The sequence below is a fragment of the Vicia villosa genome, unplaced genomic scaffold (assembly GCF_029867415.1).
Source record: "Vicia villosa cultivar HV-30 ecotype Madison, WI unplaced genomic scaffold, Vvil1.0 ctg.000960F_1_1_1, whole genome shotgun sequence".
NCBI classification, from domain to species: domain Eukaryota; kingdom Viridiplantae; phylum Streptophyta; class Magnoliopsida; order Fabales; family Fabaceae; genus Vicia; species Vicia villosa.
This window is the reverse complement of record NW_026705431.1, coordinates 27514-45197: the sequence shown is the minus strand read 5'-3', so window position 1 is coordinate 45197 and position 17684 is coordinate 27514. Positions and strand designations below refer to the sequence as shown.

At 37.0% G+C, this 17684-nt stretch overlaps 1 protein-coding gene across 1 annotated transcript; it reads left to right on the top strand.

Moving 5' to 3' along the window:
* Nucleotides 1-5556: 5556 nt before the first annotated feature.
* LOC131632551 (uncharacterized) lies at nt 5557-6783 on the top strand. Its single transcript, XM_058903290.1, has 2 exons — nt 5557-5682; nt 5944-6783. Exons 1-2 carry the CDS (start codon nt 5557-5559, stop codon nt 6781-6783), a joined length of 966 nt encoding a protein of 321 aa, XP_058759273.1.
* The last annotated feature ends 10901 nt before the right edge of the window (nt 6784-17684 follow it).

Below are 17684 nucleotides of genomic sequence, written 5' to 3'. Positions count from 1 at the left end.
TTTACATATCACTTGTTTTAATTACATTTTCATCTATTTCTTTTTTAATTTGTACTATTATTAAGGGTTAATTAAGTTTGCATATAATTCTTGAAATTAATCTTTCACTTATTAAAATGTACTTTTAATTAATCTGTAATAATAATAGCAAGAAAAATTTGAAAGAAGATAAAATAAGATTTATTGAATTAAAAGCATGGATACATTATCCACATTACCATACAATACAATCATTTTCCTTTTTACATGATATAGTACACATTCTCATCATCTATGCATCAGCATACATGAATCTTTTTGCATAATACCCATATCCCTTACATTGTATCTCATATTACATTACGCTAAGGGACCAAAATACTCTTTTAAAAAATTATGAAACTTTAATGAATCATGAGTCAAAGTTAAAGACACTACTGTGAGAACAACTTGCCTCTACATATGTTTTGCATGATGTCAAAATTATAAGAATATAGCACATATCATTTCTGTATATTAGACAATATCTCTGAATTTGTGTGGCACCCTAGGCATTTAGAGGACTTTGGAATCATATGAAACATGTTTGATATTTGTCTCATTCATTAAAAATAATTTTCTGCACAAAAGTGCATTTCATGTGCCGACACTAATGCTTTTTAGGTCGGCACATGTAACTCAATAACCAAGCCTATAGCCTCTGTTTCATAGGCCAAAACATACACAATTACAGGTCAGCATATACCGAAATAATTATTCTTATGTGTCGACACATTCGACATTCAGGCTGATACATGTTGTTTTTAACACTATGTGTCGGCCCATTCAACTTATAGGTCAGCACATACTATTTCATGAGTCATTTTTTTTAATTTCTTTTAATTCTGAATTTCCTCCTTTTTCCACCAAACTTCCCCTACTATAAATACATCATTCATGTATCATTTTAACTTGATGAAACTATAAACACTTACTGCATTTGCTCTTCACCTCCAACCTATGCATACACACTAACAAATCACACATAATCATCTTTTGTTGGGGGTGCCATCTAGACGAGGTTTGATAACGTCCAATTAGGTTCTTGTGTAGCCGAGAATATTAGGTTGAGAATTGTAGGGTGTTTCATCCAGAAAAACTGCGGGTATGTCCTCCAAGATCTTTGGTAGATTTGGGTGTTTTCGTTCAAGTCTTTCAAGAGGATTGTGGCCAAGTGAAAAGCCTTTGGAGATAAATAACGCAAAGGAAGTAGCGAAAGAACAACAAATCAAATTGAAATTTTGTGTTACAATAGGGGCAATTGATCGTGCACAAAAGCTTTGGAGATAAATAATGAAAAGGAGTAGTAATAGTCGAATAATCAATTGGCAATTATTGTGTTTTGGTCTTGATCAAGGTCAAAAGAAGAGAAGGGGTTGAATCAACATCAAACGGTTGGGTTTGTAGCTTTCTCTTGAACATTTCTCTTGTAATAAACTCTTTGCATAGTAAGAAATTTCCTGATTCTAAAATTGGATTTGGGGGCAGATGTACCTGTAATATGGTGGGAGAACTGACTTTTTTAAATGTGCGGATAGCAAGAGTCGCCACCGGCTTTTATTTTATCCAATTGGAAAGGCAAAAAGAACAGGAAAGACCTTTGAAAGATTTTGAGTTCGGTGGGTAGGTTATACAAAGGGAAGGTGTAAGCACCCTTTATATCCATGGTTATCCATGGGCTCTTAATTGCTTAGGTCACTTTGTTTGTTTGAATTGTTTGAAAAAAAGTGTCGTGTGTGAATTGAAAAGATTTGAATAAGGAATTTAGCTTGTAAATAAGCGTAGCCTTTTTGAATTGATTTGAAAAAAGCATGTGAAAAGTAATTTGAGTTTGAATAGTGAGTAAGCAGTTAAAATCACCTACCCTAAGAGTGGATCTTTCTTGTTCTTTCAGTTTTTCGTTTGAAAGGGCTATCCATATCATAAGAAGGGTAGGTACTCTTTTCATTGGATTTGAAAAGGGTCATCGAGAATTATCGTTCGCCATAAGGCTCTCCATACCATAAAGAGGGTAGGAAGTCCTAGGGAAGGATATAATAGTCATTTTAGGCAACCAATGAGGATACCTTAGCATTTGAAAGGGACGACCATCATCTTATCGTAGGCAACCTTGAGGGACAAGATCATATACATTTGTAGGCAACATCGAAGGGACTTATGATCTTTGATGATGATAGTGAACTAAGGGCAACATTTGCTAAGGCATCCTCCTATTCGAGGGACTTGACTATTTTTTTATCGAAAGGCAGCAATAAGAGGGATTACTTTAAAGGTGTGTGGGTGCATTAATCACATGATTCAATTCAGCTATTTTATCTTGTAATTCGTGATTTATGTTCAATTGGCATTCTTGTCACTCCCTATGTTACTAACCACGCAGTAAAAGAAAGGCGGAAATATGAATGCGGAAAATAAAGTCCTACGCTATTACAAGGCTTCGGGTGGGGGATTACATAGCCAAAAACTCGTAGATAGAAAAATAAAAAGGCGGAAAATAAAGGCAGAAATAAAATGCAGAAAATAGACCTAATTACTATTACAAGAAAACTTATTGCGACCTATACATATTTTCTAGAATTTAAATAAGTAATTAAATAAATAAAATAAAAAAGTAAAAGGCACGCGACAATCACATAATAAGAGATGAGAAGAGAAATTGCGCATTTTAGAAATTCAAGGTTTGAAGGCAAATGAGGTGTTCATGGTGATAAATCCTAAATCTTAAAGGTTAGCCTAAAATTAGTTTAAGGCGAAATTAATTATAACCTAAAAATGAAAATGAGGTTAAAAATTAATAAACCTAAAATTAAATTAATTAGCCTAAAAATAATTATTAGCCTAAAAATAACGTGAATGAGAAACCCTAACCCTATTTGACAACATTCACCTGAGGGAGAAAACCTAATGGGTAAAATAAACATAATGGGTAAAAACCTAATGGGTAAAATAAACCTACAGGGTTAAAAACCTAATGGGCAAAATAGACCTACAGGGTTAAAAACCATGTTGGAAAACCTAAAGGTAAAAACCTAGACGGAGGTTAATGGACAACACCTACCTAACATATATTTTTAGGGTTTTCTATTTTTTTAGTTAAAACAAAACCTAATTATATTAACTAAATTAATTAATTAACCTAATTAAAGTAACTAAAATTAACTAATTACTAATCCAATTAAATTAACTAAATTACTTAATAAAATAAAAAAGTTAATTATTCCCTAACCATAATTAACTAATTAATTTAATCCAAAATTAATTAACTTAAAAAAGGAATGAGACTAGTCTGTCACAAAAAATCGCTCTAATCAGGGGAGGGCGATTTGGGGGTTAGGGTTATTCTTCTGTTATGCGTGGTGGTTTCCAGCAACGTCCAGATGGTTGGACGGAAATCAGAAGGTTTCATGGTGGTCGTGGGGCGGCTCTTTGGGATACTTTCCCTTTCTCAAATAACCAGATGCGCGGGAGGGATGATAAGGTGGTCTCTTTCTACTTCTCTGCTTTTCCTGATAGATGCAAAGCCAAGGAGTTCCACGATTTGTTTGAGTGTATTGGGGAGGTGGTCGAGGTGTCGATTTCTCCAAGAAACAAGTTTGGGAAGAAATTTGGTTTCGCAAGATTTGTGGAGGTGGAAGATGCAAGACTTTTGGCAGTGAAGTTAGATAATGTAATTGTGGAGGGGAAGAAAATACATGCCAACATTCCAAGATTTGACAGATTCAAGAGCAGGGATTCATCTTTTGTGAACAGGGTGAGGGGAGGAAGAAGAGATGGCGTCGTTATCAGTGGGGTCGTGAAGCCGTTTTGTTCAACAATAGAAGGGAGGGCGTGACTTTCGCAGAGGTGGTGGCTGGTTTTGTTTCACCAGATACAAGGCAATCTCACATTCTATTGAGGCATGTCTCGAAGGAGGAAGATAGGAGTAGGTTTTTGAATGCTATGGTGGGGGAGGTTCTTATTGCGGGCTCTGCTTATAGAATACAAACTATGCTGGATTTGGACGGCTTCCATTCAATTAAGGTGTCGGTGTTAGGACCGAATTTATGTTTGCTCGAAGAAGTGGAACAAGGGGCATTGGAGGTTCTGTTAGGGGAAGGAGATTCTAAATGGAAGATGTGGTTCTCGGTGATTAGGAAATGGTCTCCTGATGCAATAGACTCGGAGAGGTTAACAAAGATAAGGGTGTTCGGGTTCCCTATTTCGCTTGGAACAGCAATTTCTTCGTGTCTTTGGCTAATTCGATGGGCTCTTTTATCAGTTTGGACGATTGCACATGTGATGGCAGCAGTTTCGATTTCGCTAGGATTACGTAGAAGGTGAAACTGGACTTCGTTCCTCAGCAATCTGTGTTGGTTAAGATAGACGGTAAAACATATTCACTGTATGTCTCAGAAGAAGATGTGTATCAGTCCCGTTTTGCAGGTATTTCCGATTCTCTTCTATCTGATTCTGTTTCGTCTGATTATGTGGATTCTGATGAGGTTTGGTCTAATGGCACGGATGGGAACATGGAGGGTGTCGGCAAGGAGTCAGATACTGATCCTATTGAGGAATTCTCGCCGCTGAATTCTTTGAATGGTGGTAAGCTGAGAAGTACTGAGTCGGGGTTTTCTTGTACGGTGGTGAAAAATTTTGTTCCTTCGTCGCATTTGCCCATTAGTAGCGGAAAATCTGAGTCAGGGCGTTACGGCAGGGCAATTTTAGCAGCAAAGAAGAAGGAGGCTATGGACTACAATCCTGTTACATCTATAACAGGGCCAGTTCTGTTGGGATCTAATGTTGTATTACCGGATGCTGAGCCGGCGTCGGATGTGTTATTAGTGCAGCAGAATTCTGTTGGAGTGGTGGGGAGGTATGATGAAGCTGTTCAACATTTTCAGAATATATCTCAGCGTCATGCGACGAGCTTTAATAGTCCTGACAGTATCAATGATAGTTTGGGTGCTGAAGTGGAAGAAAATATCTGCCACAGGGAGGTGAATTCGGGTCAAAGGGTCAAGAAAATCAAGGTGAAGAAAAATTTTGAGTTTGGTTCAGTAAAGTACATGGCTGCTGCAAAAATAATATTCGGAAGATAAAACGGAAAGGGAGAATTCATTCTTGTTCCAACATGCTGGATGCCTCAAATATTCTGGACAGGAACAATTCTTCTGGGCATGTCTGTTTTGAAATGCAGGCTGTGAGCAGTGGGAATTCTGAGATGAATTAAGGGGTACACACTGAAAATTCTGATATAATAAGGAATAATAGATAACAATGGGGGTTTTTAGAGGAAGAAAGGGGAGGTAAATTGAAGGCGTCAATTGTTGCTTTGGGTGTGGTGGGAAGGGTGGGTAAAAAATGTCCATTGACGAGTTCGGAGGAGGTAGTATTAGGGGAAAATAATTTGAAGGATGGAGGGAAGGAGAATACAAAGTGGTCTTAATGATAATTGGCACTTTGAATATAAGGGGGGGAGCTAATGCTCTTAAAAGATGAAGAATTAGTTCCTTAATTAAAAAAGGTGGGGCGGATATGTTTTTTATTCAAGAAACTAAGATGGTGAATATGCATGGATTTTGTGCGCAAAGTTTGTGGAGTAATACGTCTATCGGGTACTCGTTCTCAAATTCAACTGGTTTGTCTGGAGGTTTAATAACACTATGGAAAGATGGAGTCTTGAAGGTAATTCAAAGTTTCAAGGGTGAAGGATTCTTAGGGATTAAAGTGGTTTGGAAGAGCTTTATTTACTATATTGTTAATGTTTATTCGTCGTGTATTTTATCAAAGAAGAAGGAGATTTGGGGTAAGTTGTTAGAGTTGAAGGAGAGTTTCTCGGATGGCGAATGGATTATTGGAGGGGATTTCAATGCCGTCAAGCACCGTAGTTAAAGGAAAGGGAGAGCTTTGAATGATAATAACAATGGTATGAATATTTTTGCGTAGTTTGTGGAGAAGAGTGAATTGGTGGTTCCTTGCAAAGGTAAGAAATTCTCATGGTATAGTGGGGATGGGAGGTCCATGAGTCGTATTGATAGATTTCTTTTATCGGAGGTGATTGTTGATAGATGGAAGGTTATTGGTCAAAAGATTGAAGAGAGAGATATATCGGATCATTGTCCCGTTTGGCTCGTGTTGGATAACAACAATTGGGGGCTGAAACCTTTTAAGTTCAATAATGAATGGTTTTCTTTTGATTCTTTTATTCCTTTCATAGAGAAGGAGTGGAAAGAGATACAAGTTGAAGGAAGAGGGGATTTCATTTTGAAAGAAAAACTCCGTCGTTTGAAAGATAGGTTGAGGTGGTGGAACAAGTACGTCTTCGGGAAGATAGACCTGGAGGTGGAGGAGGATGTGAGGGATATAAATATCGGGGATGATAGGTTGGAACTAGTCTTACATGATAATTGCACCGATGTTGTGTTAGATAGGAAGAAGGCGACAATTAGATTTTGGTTGAATTTGAGGATAAAAGAAAATATGCTCGCTCAAAAATCAAAATTGAAGTGGTTGAAAGAGGGAGATTGCAATAGTAATTTTTTCCATAAAGCCATGAAGGAGAGAAGAAGACATAATCAAATTGGTCCAGTATCATCTTCGGGGATTTTGTTGGATTCGGTGGAGGAGGTGAAGGAGGAGGTTTGCCGTCACTTTTCAAATAAATTTTTGGAAGTGGACCAAGTAAGGTCAGTGTTGGGAGGAATTAATTTCAATAAAATTAATAGAGAAGAAGTGTTGGAGCTTGAGAAACCATTCCTTGAGGAGGAGATTAAAGAAGCTATTTGAAATTGTGGTAACTCGAAGAGTCCGGGTCCGGATGGATATTCCTTTTTATTCATCAAAAAATGTTGGGCTTTTGTCAAAGAGGATTTTGTGCGGTTCTTTAATTGTTTTCATTCTGGTGAGGCTTTATCTAAAGCGGTCACTTCATCTTTCTTGTCGTTGATTCCGAAGTCTCCCAATCCGGTTTCGTTGGATGACTATAGGCCTATATGTTTAGTTGGTTGTATGTACAAAGCTATTGCGAAGCTCTTTGCCGGTAGATTAAAAAAGGTGTTGAATTCTATTATTTCATCTTGCCAAACAGCGTTTGTGTCGGGTCGACAACTCCTTGACGGAGTGTTAGTGGCAAATGAAGTGGTTGACTATGCTAAAAAGGAGGGGAGGAATTGGCTCCTTTTTAAGGTGGATTTTGAAAAAGCTTATGATAAGGTGAATTGGAATTTTTTAAGATTTATGTTGGAGAAGATGGGTTTTTAAGCGAAGTGGGTTAGATGGATGGAACTTTTGGTTTTCCAAAGTCATATGTCCGTTTTGGTTAATGGTAGTCCGACTAACGAATTTGCGGTGGAGAAAGGATTGAGGCAAGGTGATCTGCTTTCAACTTTTCTTTTTGTGTTGGTGGCGGAAGCTTTGACGGGGTTGGTTAGGAAGTCCTTGGAGATAGGGGAATTTAGTGGTTTCACCGTTAATGGAAGTTATTTGGTTGATATTCTCCAATTTGCGGATGATACGTTGTTGATTGGGGAAGGGAATTGGAAGCATGTGTGGGCTATCAAGGCGGTTTTGAAGGCTTTTGAACTCGTGTCGGGACTTGGCATTAGTTACCACAAGAGCAAATTGATTGGAATCAACACAAATCCCATCTTTTTGGAAGCGGCGGCGCATGTTCTTTCTTGTAGGGTGGAAGATAATTCTTTCAAATTTCTTGGAATTATTATTGGTGCCAATCCTAGGAAGTTCTCCTCTTGGGTTCCTCTTGTCAACAAAATTAAGAACCGCTTGTCCGGGTGGAAAAATCGTTTCTTAAATATTGGAGGTAGGATCACTCTCTTGAGTTCTACTCTTTGTTCTATGTCTATTTTCACCATATCTTTTTACAAGATGCCGAAGAAGGTGGCCAAAGAGTTTTCGAGAATTCAAGGTAATTTTTTGTGGGGTGGTGTTGAGGAAAAGAGGAAGATTCAATGGGTGAGTTGGAAGAAGGTGTGACTTTCTAAAGAATTGGGGGGTTTGGGTATTAAAAATGTGTTGGATTTTAATCTTGCGCTTCTTAACAAATGGAGGTGGAGAATTCTTAAAGGCAATGATAATTTATGGTATGAGGTTTTAAGAGCTCGGTATGGTGACATTTCCATGAAGGTGTTTTGTGGGGATTCTAGGGATAAACCTTCTTTATCCAAATATTTTGTAAGTTTAAGATTGGTAAAGGTTATTCCACTCCTTTTTGGGAAGCTAGATGGGTGGAGGGAATTATTTTAAGGGATGAATTTTCGGGTCTTTATTTGTTGTCTTGCCTTCAAAATGTTTCGGTTCGTGGGATGGGAGGGTGGAGTAACGGTGAGTGGTGTTGGGGAGATTTTGGTATTAAACATAGATTTTTGACACCCGGCATTCTTCAAGCAATTTATTCTCTTCGATTGAAATTACCGACGATTGTGTGTGTCTTAGATAATGGAGACAAAGTTAGTTGGCAAGGGGATAAAGGAGGTGAGTTTTCGGTAGCTTCTTGTTACAATTTTAATGCTTCTTTTCACATCCCCTTTGGTCCTCGTAATAGAAATGATGCGGTTGTGGCCAAAATTTGGAAGATGGAGGTTCCTTTTAAAATAAGGATTTTTGGATGGAGGCTTTTTGTTAATAGATTACCTACTAAAGATCTCTTGAAGAATAGAGGTATTTTTTCCCTTTAAACTCTTTAAGATGCTCTTTTTGTGATGTGGAATGGGAGAGTAGAAATCACTCCTTTTTTAATTGTAAAGTGGTGGACATAATTTGGAACGATATTGCGTTGTGGATAGGTAAACCAGCAGGTAAGCAGGAGGATTGTTTAGCTAATTTTTTGGATTGGTATATTTATTGTAAAGACAACAAAGTTAGGGAGGGAAAGTGTGGTCTTATTTGGATGGCAACCACGTGGTCGATTTGGTTAATACGGAACGGTATTTGCTTTCGCAATGACGGTTGGAATGTTGATAATACAGTGTGGAATGTAAAGTTGTTAGTTTGGAAGTGGTCCTTTTTGTGAGAAATTACTAAGTCCAATTATAGTTTTTATGAATTTAATAAGGATCCCTTATATTTTCTTTCGTAATTAAAATTGGTTGGTAATTTCTCTTTCTATTTTGGGGGGTTTTGGCCGCTTCTTGTGTAAACAGGTTGGAGAACCCTTTGTTCTCCCGTTAGTGAATTCTTGATTACTAAAAAAAAAACTTAAAAAAGGAATTAAGAAGTAATTAAAATAAAAAGAGAAAAGAAAGAAAAATAAAAAGAAAAAGAAAAAGAATTGAAGAAGAAAGAACCAACAAAGTATTTCGCCAAAACAGGGTTAATGGCTAAAGGAAGTACCTTCATTTGGCCAAAAACCAAAAGGTTTTTGGCCAAATACGAATAACCTTGATTTGGCCAAAAGTGAAAAGGCTTTTGGCCAAAAAAAACACTTGGGATACCCCTTGAGGTCAAGGGATAAAGCTCCTTCCACTTGGTCAATCCATAAGAAACCTGTTCATAAACCACTACAATGTTACGGTTAAGAAAACATATAGAATAATAGAAAAGTGATCAAAATAAAATCAATAAAATATAAAAACCTGATTATAAATCAAATAAAACAAGATAACGAAGCTACAAATATTTTGAGAGTTTTTTGAAAATATGAAAATAGAAATTAAATCAAATAAAATAGAAAAACGAGGAATTTGCGATTTTGAGCGTCGAAATCCTCGATTTTTTTCTGAACTTCTGGAAAACATTCGGAGCAAATTGAAATAGTAGTTTCAGAATTCAGCTGATAGGCTGGAAAATTTATCACTCTGCTGCAACCGGAATTAGAATGACAGAAGATTATTCGTAACGGTCAGAAACGATGGTAAATGTTTTTTTGTAGATGGGTGTAAAATTATGAGAGTTATTGATTGTTAGTGTATGGGAACAGAGAATTTGGTAGAGGTGAATGGTTAAAAATAAGGGTTGTTAGTTATTTATAAGAAAATATTAGGTTAAAAGGAAAATGGGCTTGGACCTCACTAAGAGCTTAATTTATTTTATTTTCTTTATTTTGAATTATTTAAATGAATAAATCAAAACAATTAAAATAAAACAATTTAAGGGGTGATTGGATTAAAACTGTGGCCCAATAATGAATTTGCTCAATTTGGATTTTATGCACTGACTCAAAATTTCTCAACTTTCACCAGCCATAATTTTCTCAATTCTCATTATTTGGGAATAATTTTGAATTTGTTGGAAAGCTTAGGGTGTCCTCTTCAACTATTTTCGCATTTGAAGATTTGTCTTTAAAAATGAGAGGGCAAATTTTTGGGTATGACAGTTGCCCCTGTTCAATCTTCTAAAACCTGAGGATGTAGATTGGCTTGTGTGCCTATCGGAATCTGAAGGTAGAAGAGGATTGAACACTAGAATACCCAGGAATTTGCCCTTGCTAAGGCATGGACTTTTGTCGAAGATGGACTTAAAGATGCCATCCAAGTGTTGGTGAAGTACTATCGGAGACGGGCTTAAAGATGCCATCTGGTTGTTGATAGAAAGTTATCGGGATGGGCTTAAAGATTCCATCTGGACGTTGACAGAAAGTTGTGTGAGATTGGCTTAAAGATGTCATCTGATCTTGATAATATGAAAGTTAGAATGAGTCGTATATTAGACTATATCCGAGCTCGAAGTATTGAGAAGTGTTTGTTAGAGATGGGCTTAAAGATGCCATCTATTTTTTGGAGATAAGATAGGGATCAGAAAAAGTCGTACGCTAGACTGTATCTGAGGGAATGTCATATGGTTGTTAGGAATAACCGTACATTAGGCTATATCTGAAGGGATGTACTTAGGATGAGTCGTACATTAGACTGGATCCAATGTATTGATGAGTGTCAGGATAAACTTTCGTATTAATTTTATCTTCCTCTTTCTTTGAAGGATAATCGTGTCTACACCGTTCTTGATGATAGAACTAGATCTTTGAAGGTCAATCGTGTCAGCACCATTCGTGGTGACCGAATTAGATCTTTGAAGGTTGATCGTGTCTTCATCGTTTGTGATGATAGAATCAGATCTTTGAATGTCGATCGTGTCAGCACCATTCGTGGTGGCCTAATTATATCTTTGAAGGATGATTGTGTCTACACCATTCGTGATGATAGAATTAGATCTTTGAATGTTGATTATGTCAGCACCGTTCGTAGTAACTGAATTAGATCTTTGAAGGATGATTGTGTCTACACCGTTCTTGATGATAGAATTAGATCTTTGAATGAGGATCGTGTCAGCACCGTTCGTAGTAACTGAATTAGATCTTTGAAGGATGATCGTGTCTACACCGTTCGTGATGATAGAGTTATATCTTTGAATGTTGATCGTGTCAGCACTATTCGTAGTAGCTGAATTAGATCTTTGACGGACGATCGTTTCTACACCGTTCATGGTGATAGAATTAGATCAGAAGTCTCTTGATTATCTCTGAACTATCTCTGGAGAGTACCCGAAACTAAGTATCAGAACTAAATCATTGTCTTGATTATCTCTGAACTATCTCTAGGGAGTACCCAAAATTAAGTATCAGAACTAAATCATTGTCTTGATTATCTCTGAACTATCTCTAGGGAGTACCCAACATTAAGTATCAGAACTAAATCTATGTCTTGATTATTTATGAATTGTCTCTGGAAGATATTCAAAATTAAGTATCAGAACTAAATCTCTACCTTGATTATTTCTGAACTATCGATGGAAGATATCCAAAATTAAGTATCAGAACTAAATCTTTGTCTTGATTATCTCTGAACTATCTCTGGAAGATATCCAAAATTAAGTATCACAACTAAATCTGTCTTGATTATCTCTGAACTATCTCTGGAAGATATCCAAAATTAAGTATCAGAATTAAATCTCTGTCTTGATTATCTCTGAATAATCTCTGGAAGATATCCAAAATTAATTATCAGAACTAAATCTCTGTCTTAATTATTTCTGAACTATCTCTGGAAGATATCCAAAATTAAGTATCAGAACTAAATCTCTGTCTTGATTATTTCTGAACTATCTTTGGAAGATATCCAAAATTAAGTATCAGAACTAAATATCTGTCTTGATTATTTCTGAACTATCTCTGGAAGATATCCAAAATTAAGTATCAGAACTAAATCTTTGTCTTGATTATCTCTGAACTATCTCTGGAAGATATCCAAAATTAAGTATCACAACTAAATCTGTCTTGATTATCTCTGAACTATCTCTGGAAGATATCCAAAATTAAGTATCAGAATTAAATCTCTGTCTTGATTATCTCTGAATAATCTCTGGAAGATATCCAAAATTAATTATCAGAACTAAATCTCTGTCTTAATTATTTCTGAACTATCTCTGGAAGATATCCAAAATTAAGTATCAGAACTAAATCTCTGTCTTGATTATTTCTGAACTATCTTTGGAAGATATCCAAAATTAAGTATCAGAACTAAATATCTGTCTTGATTATTTCTGAACTATCTCTGGAAGATATCCAAAATTAAGTATCAGAACTAAATCTTTGTCTTGATTATCTCTGAACTATCTCTGGAAGATATCCAAAATTAAGTATCACAACTAAATCTGTCTTGATTATCTCTGAACTATCTCTGGAAGATATCCAAAATTAAGTATCAGAATTAAATCTCTGTCTTGATTATCTCTGAATTATCTCTGGAAGATATCCAAAATTAATTATCAGAACTAAATCTCTGTCTTAATTATTTCTGAACTATCTCTGGAAGATATCCAAAATTAAGTATCAGAACTAAATCTCTGTCTTGATTATTTCTGAACTATCTTTGGAAGATATCCAAAGTTAAGTATCAGAACTAAATCTTTGTCTTGAATATTTCTGAACTATCTCTGGAAGATATTCAAAATTAAGTATCAGAACTAAATCTTCATCTAGAATGAGTGTCAGAATTAAATCGTTGACTTGATTATCTCTGCACTATATCTAGAAGATAATGTTCATTTGATTGTAGAAATAAATTGAAAAAAGCAACATTAGATTTATGCAATGTCATGATGTATGAATTGTATGATGGCTTTTTTTTTTAAATGAATGAGAATATTATGTGTATGCCATGAGGTTTATGAAGTATGGATGCAAAATTTCGTTATTGACGACAGTAAATTGTAGTAGTGTCTGGCGAGGAAAATAAATCCCTGACTGTTGTGGAGAATAGGAACTCCCGTTTCATGGTCGAGGATGCTCGGCTGGGGATTTTTGACTTCTGCTTGAGGAAAGAAGTAATTTGAAAGATCGATCTTGACGTACCCTGGCCGGAGATAAGAGAGATGAATAAACCTTGTTGGAGGAGGGATTGAAGATAGCTTCTTGAGGAATACCCTGTGGGGATATGATCTTGTGAAACCGGCTCTAGGGGAAGACATGGATACCTTGAACTTTGCCCCCTGTGGTTATATTAACTGTCATTCCTAGACTTGTATTGATTGGGACACACCAATGAGTATTGATCGAAGTGTCAAACATGTCTTGCATAGCTTTACCCAAGCTATTAGGGAATTTGAAGAGATTCGCCTCGTGAGGACCTTATGAGATGTGTACTATGGGTGACATGCCCTTAGTACTTAGTATGATGCCCCTGACTGATCGAGAAGTAGCTTCAGACCCACTTGGTGCATGCCTCTGACTGTTTGGCATTCTTGAGAGATTCTTGGAATCTTGACCTGATTGCCCCAGATTGATTGGACAATAATGTCACGCCCCTTGTATTCATTGACTTCTAAATAACTTAGTCAAGTGTAAGAGATGTTGTTGTTGAAGTGATTTCGCCTGTCAGGATGACTTTTAGTCATTAGTCGTACCCTGTGCAGATTCTTCCTGATGCTAACATTTGAAATTATGTAGCAGAATATGTCTAATAATGAATTCACGAGATGCAATGCATATGTCTGTCTTGAGTTTTTGAAAAACATTAAAACAAAGATGTAAAAGCGTGATGTTTGTAAAACGTGATATCAACTCAGCATTAGTGGCAAACCTTAATGAGTCAGTATACCTTTTTGGTGACATTATGCTTTCGAGCTAACCATGCTTCAGTTAGGATTTTCAAGGGTTGTAACGTGGCTTGATTCATGGTTTAAGAAACAAAGGATAATGGCTCAAAGTTTATTTGTACCCATCCCAATCTTCGTGATGTTCTTCGATCCTATGCTCAGTTAACTTTTCGTTTAAATCCTAGCAGAGCTTGAAGTCGTAACATTGACGCTTGGTGATGGTTGAAGCACTGGAACTTTTATTTGGACAGGCATTCATCCTTTTTTTTAATATTTTATTTTGTCGAGGATTTGTAGTGACCTCTTTTTTAGACTTTGTTATCCCTAATTTTTGCCTGAACTGTTTATTTTGAGATTATAGTCAGCGGGATGTTTCGATTTTTGATAAGTCTCCTTCATAGATTTTGACTTAACAGCTTTTTCTTTTTGGTGGATATTGACTGCCTGACTTAATGGTTTCGGGAACCCATCATTATTTGTGTAAACAACGGCTAGTATAATTGAGTTAACTGAGTAACTACCCTTCCCCAGGTTATGATCAAGGGTTTTAATCTGTACGAGAAAGAAACTTCGACTCCTTAGGCTCAAAGGGGTTGATGATGGATTAACATCCTTATATCACCACTGTTTAGGAATTGAAACAATGTCTGTACATCGTCAGCATAGTATGTTCAAAAGCATATTGTATGAAGTTGCGATATTGTTTTCGTAATCCTCCCTCAAAAGGCTTACAGCTTAGCAGGAGTTAAATATCACAAAACATAAACAAAGTTAAGACATTGTTTAAATGAGTGATAGCGAAATGATTTATTCAAGACAAACATATGCAATGCACTGATGATGATTATTAAAATAGATAATGTCTATCATAAGTCGAATGTTTAAACAAACAGAATAGAAATTGCACATGAAAGCAAAACTAATGATCCAAGAGTCCATCATTCTGGACATTAATCAGTCTTGTCATGACTAGGCATGGGGGCAGTGATCACCACATAAGTCTTAGGAGGGTTGAACTCAATTTCACCAGCATCGATCATATCTTGAATCTTATTCTTTAATATCCAAAAATTATTAGTTTCATGTCCAATTCAGTTGGAGTGATAAGCACATCTCGCCTTATGATTATATTGACGAGACAAAGTGTTAGGCTTCCAAGGAGGATCCCTCAAGGTAATTAGGTTTGCCTTCAGCAGATGTTGCAATACCTGAGCCAGTGACATATTGATCTTTGTGAACTGACGCTTAGGCGTGTCTTGCTTGTTTAGAAGACTTTGTTGTGGCGCCGGTGTGGAGATCAGAACTGCCCCCACATATTGGTTGTGTTCATTATGACTTTTCTGGTTGTGCATAGCGTCAGCCATATGAGGTTCCTCAGGTGAGTTGGAATCAATGATCTTGTCATCAATTAAGTCTTGAATCCTATGATTCAATGTTCCACAATCCTCTGTATCATGACCAGGACTATTCGAATGATAAGCACATCTTGCATGATACTTATACCAAAGAGCAGGATTGGTGGGAACAGAATATAGCGACATGTGCAACGAAGTGAATGATCGCCTAGGTTTGGATTTCCATTTACCTTGACCACCTTGTTGCCTATGTTTATCCCTCTCCTTCTTGATCAGAAGTGTCTTCAATTCTTCTTTCCCCTTGGCCAAGTTAAGGACCATCTCTTAGAACTGATTGTTCTGAGCCTGAAGATTTCTGACAAATTGCTCGAGATTCATTTGTGCTAAAATAAACAGCGGGAGAGGATGAGAAATCTGTGATGGAAACCTGTTATGCGATGTTATGAAATGCATATGCAATGTTTTCAAGGATCTATAGGAAATTTAGTTTGCGACATTGTAGTTGTAGCTTTGCTGAAGAGCCTTCTAATTTGGTCTCATAACGTCCTTCTTTGGAGAATCAAGCTCACCATATCCAGTGGGTCATAGCCTCTAATTCGGGATACCTCTAAACTTGCAGGCGTATGGCTAGAGGAAAATAAATCCTCATGCCCCTTGATAGGTATTGTGTCTCTGAATTGGAAGACATGTGGCCAGAGGAAAATAATTCCTCTTGCCCCTTGATGAGAATTTAGTCCTTGATAATGGCACCTGAAATTGTGCGCCCTAAATCCCTAAGATCCTTGAAAGGGTTAGTTAACATGCTATGTTACGATGTCATGGTATCATGATATCATGCGAATGTAATGCATCAGGCAAAGCGTGAGATAGTAAGGACAACCCAGTCCTACAACAAAACCTTCAAGGAAATCAAAGGGTTAGTAGCATACACTAGCAAGTCACACAAGTGTCCTTAGGTTTAAAGGCTTGCATGAAGTCAGTAGGTAAGTACCCTCCCCACTGAAGTTTAGTTGGTTCAACCTATCCTAGATAAAGATCGGGTTCTAGGGAGCTCATATCATTAACATTTCTCGAAGGCACTATTTCAGTTCAGCAATCAAATCACCGACCGAAAACATCCTGAAAGTCCAGTCCATATGAGTGTAGCTTCGAGTATCAACCAACTTCAGTCGGAACCAAAGCCAGCCATCTCACTACTTTCTAATAGGCGAAAGTCTAGTTCAACTAGGGTTCTAGGGGCAAATTAGTGCTTAATGACACCACGCAGCAGCCAAATGTTTCCTCAAGTCGGATCCCAAGGAACATCAGGACAAACCAAAGTGTCACACTAACGATGGCTACCATATCAACCGTAGCAGTATACGCCGTACAATCTCCTTGGTCTCATGCCATATACCTAAGGTATCTCGAGATTCAGGTTAGAATCTTTCACACAAATAACACCCAAGCAGTACCCTTAAGAATAAAGCAAACAAGACAAGCAATTGAAAACATTTAAAGTGAATCCTAAACTTTAGGTAACCCGTCTTTTAAGAAAATCCCCAGCAGAGTCGCCAGTTCTGTAATACGGTGGGAGAACTGACTTTTTTAAATGTGCGGATAGCAAGAGTCGCCACCATGAAAGACCTTTGAAATATTTTGAGTTCGGGGGGTAGGTTATACAAAGGGAAGGTGTAAGCACCCTTTGTATCCATGGTTATCCATGGGCTCTTAATTGCTTAGCTCACTTTGTTTGTTTGAATTGTTTGAAAAAAAGTGTCGTGTGTGAATTGAAAAGATTTGAATAAGGAATTTAGCTTGTAAATAAGCGTAGCCTTTTTGAATTGATTTGGAAAAGGGGTGTGAAAAGTAATTTGAGTTTGAATAGTGGGTAAGAAGTTAAAAGCACCTACCCTAAGAGTGGATCTTTCTTGTTCTTTAAGTTTTTCATTTGAAATGGCTATCCATACCATAAGAAGGGTAGGTAGTCTTTTCATTGGATTTGAAAAGGGTCATCGAGAATTATCGTTCGCCATAAGGCTATCCATACCATAAAGAGGGTAGGAAGTCTTAGGTAAGGATATAATAGTCATTTTAGGCAACCAATGAGGATACCCTAGCATTCGAAAGGGGCGGCCATCATCTTATCGTAGGCAACCTTGAGGGACAAGATCATATACATTTGTAGGCAACATCGAAGGGACTTATGATCTTCGTTGATGATTGTGAACTGAGGGCAACATTTTCTAAGGCATCCTCGTATCCGAGGAACTTGACTATTTTTTTATCGAAAGGTAGCAATAAGAG

What these genes read in the sequence shown, in the direction of transcription:
- LOC131632551 (XM_058903290.1), top strand. Translation starts at nt 5,557, where the DNA reads ATGGTGAATATGCATGGATTTTGTGCGCAAAGTTTGTGGAGTAATACG. An exon ending in GGAAAGATGGAGTCTTGAAG is followed by an intron (nt 5,683 to 5,943) that starts GTAATTCAAAGT and finishes ATTTTTGCGTAG; the next exon opens with TTTGTGGAGAAGAGTGAATT.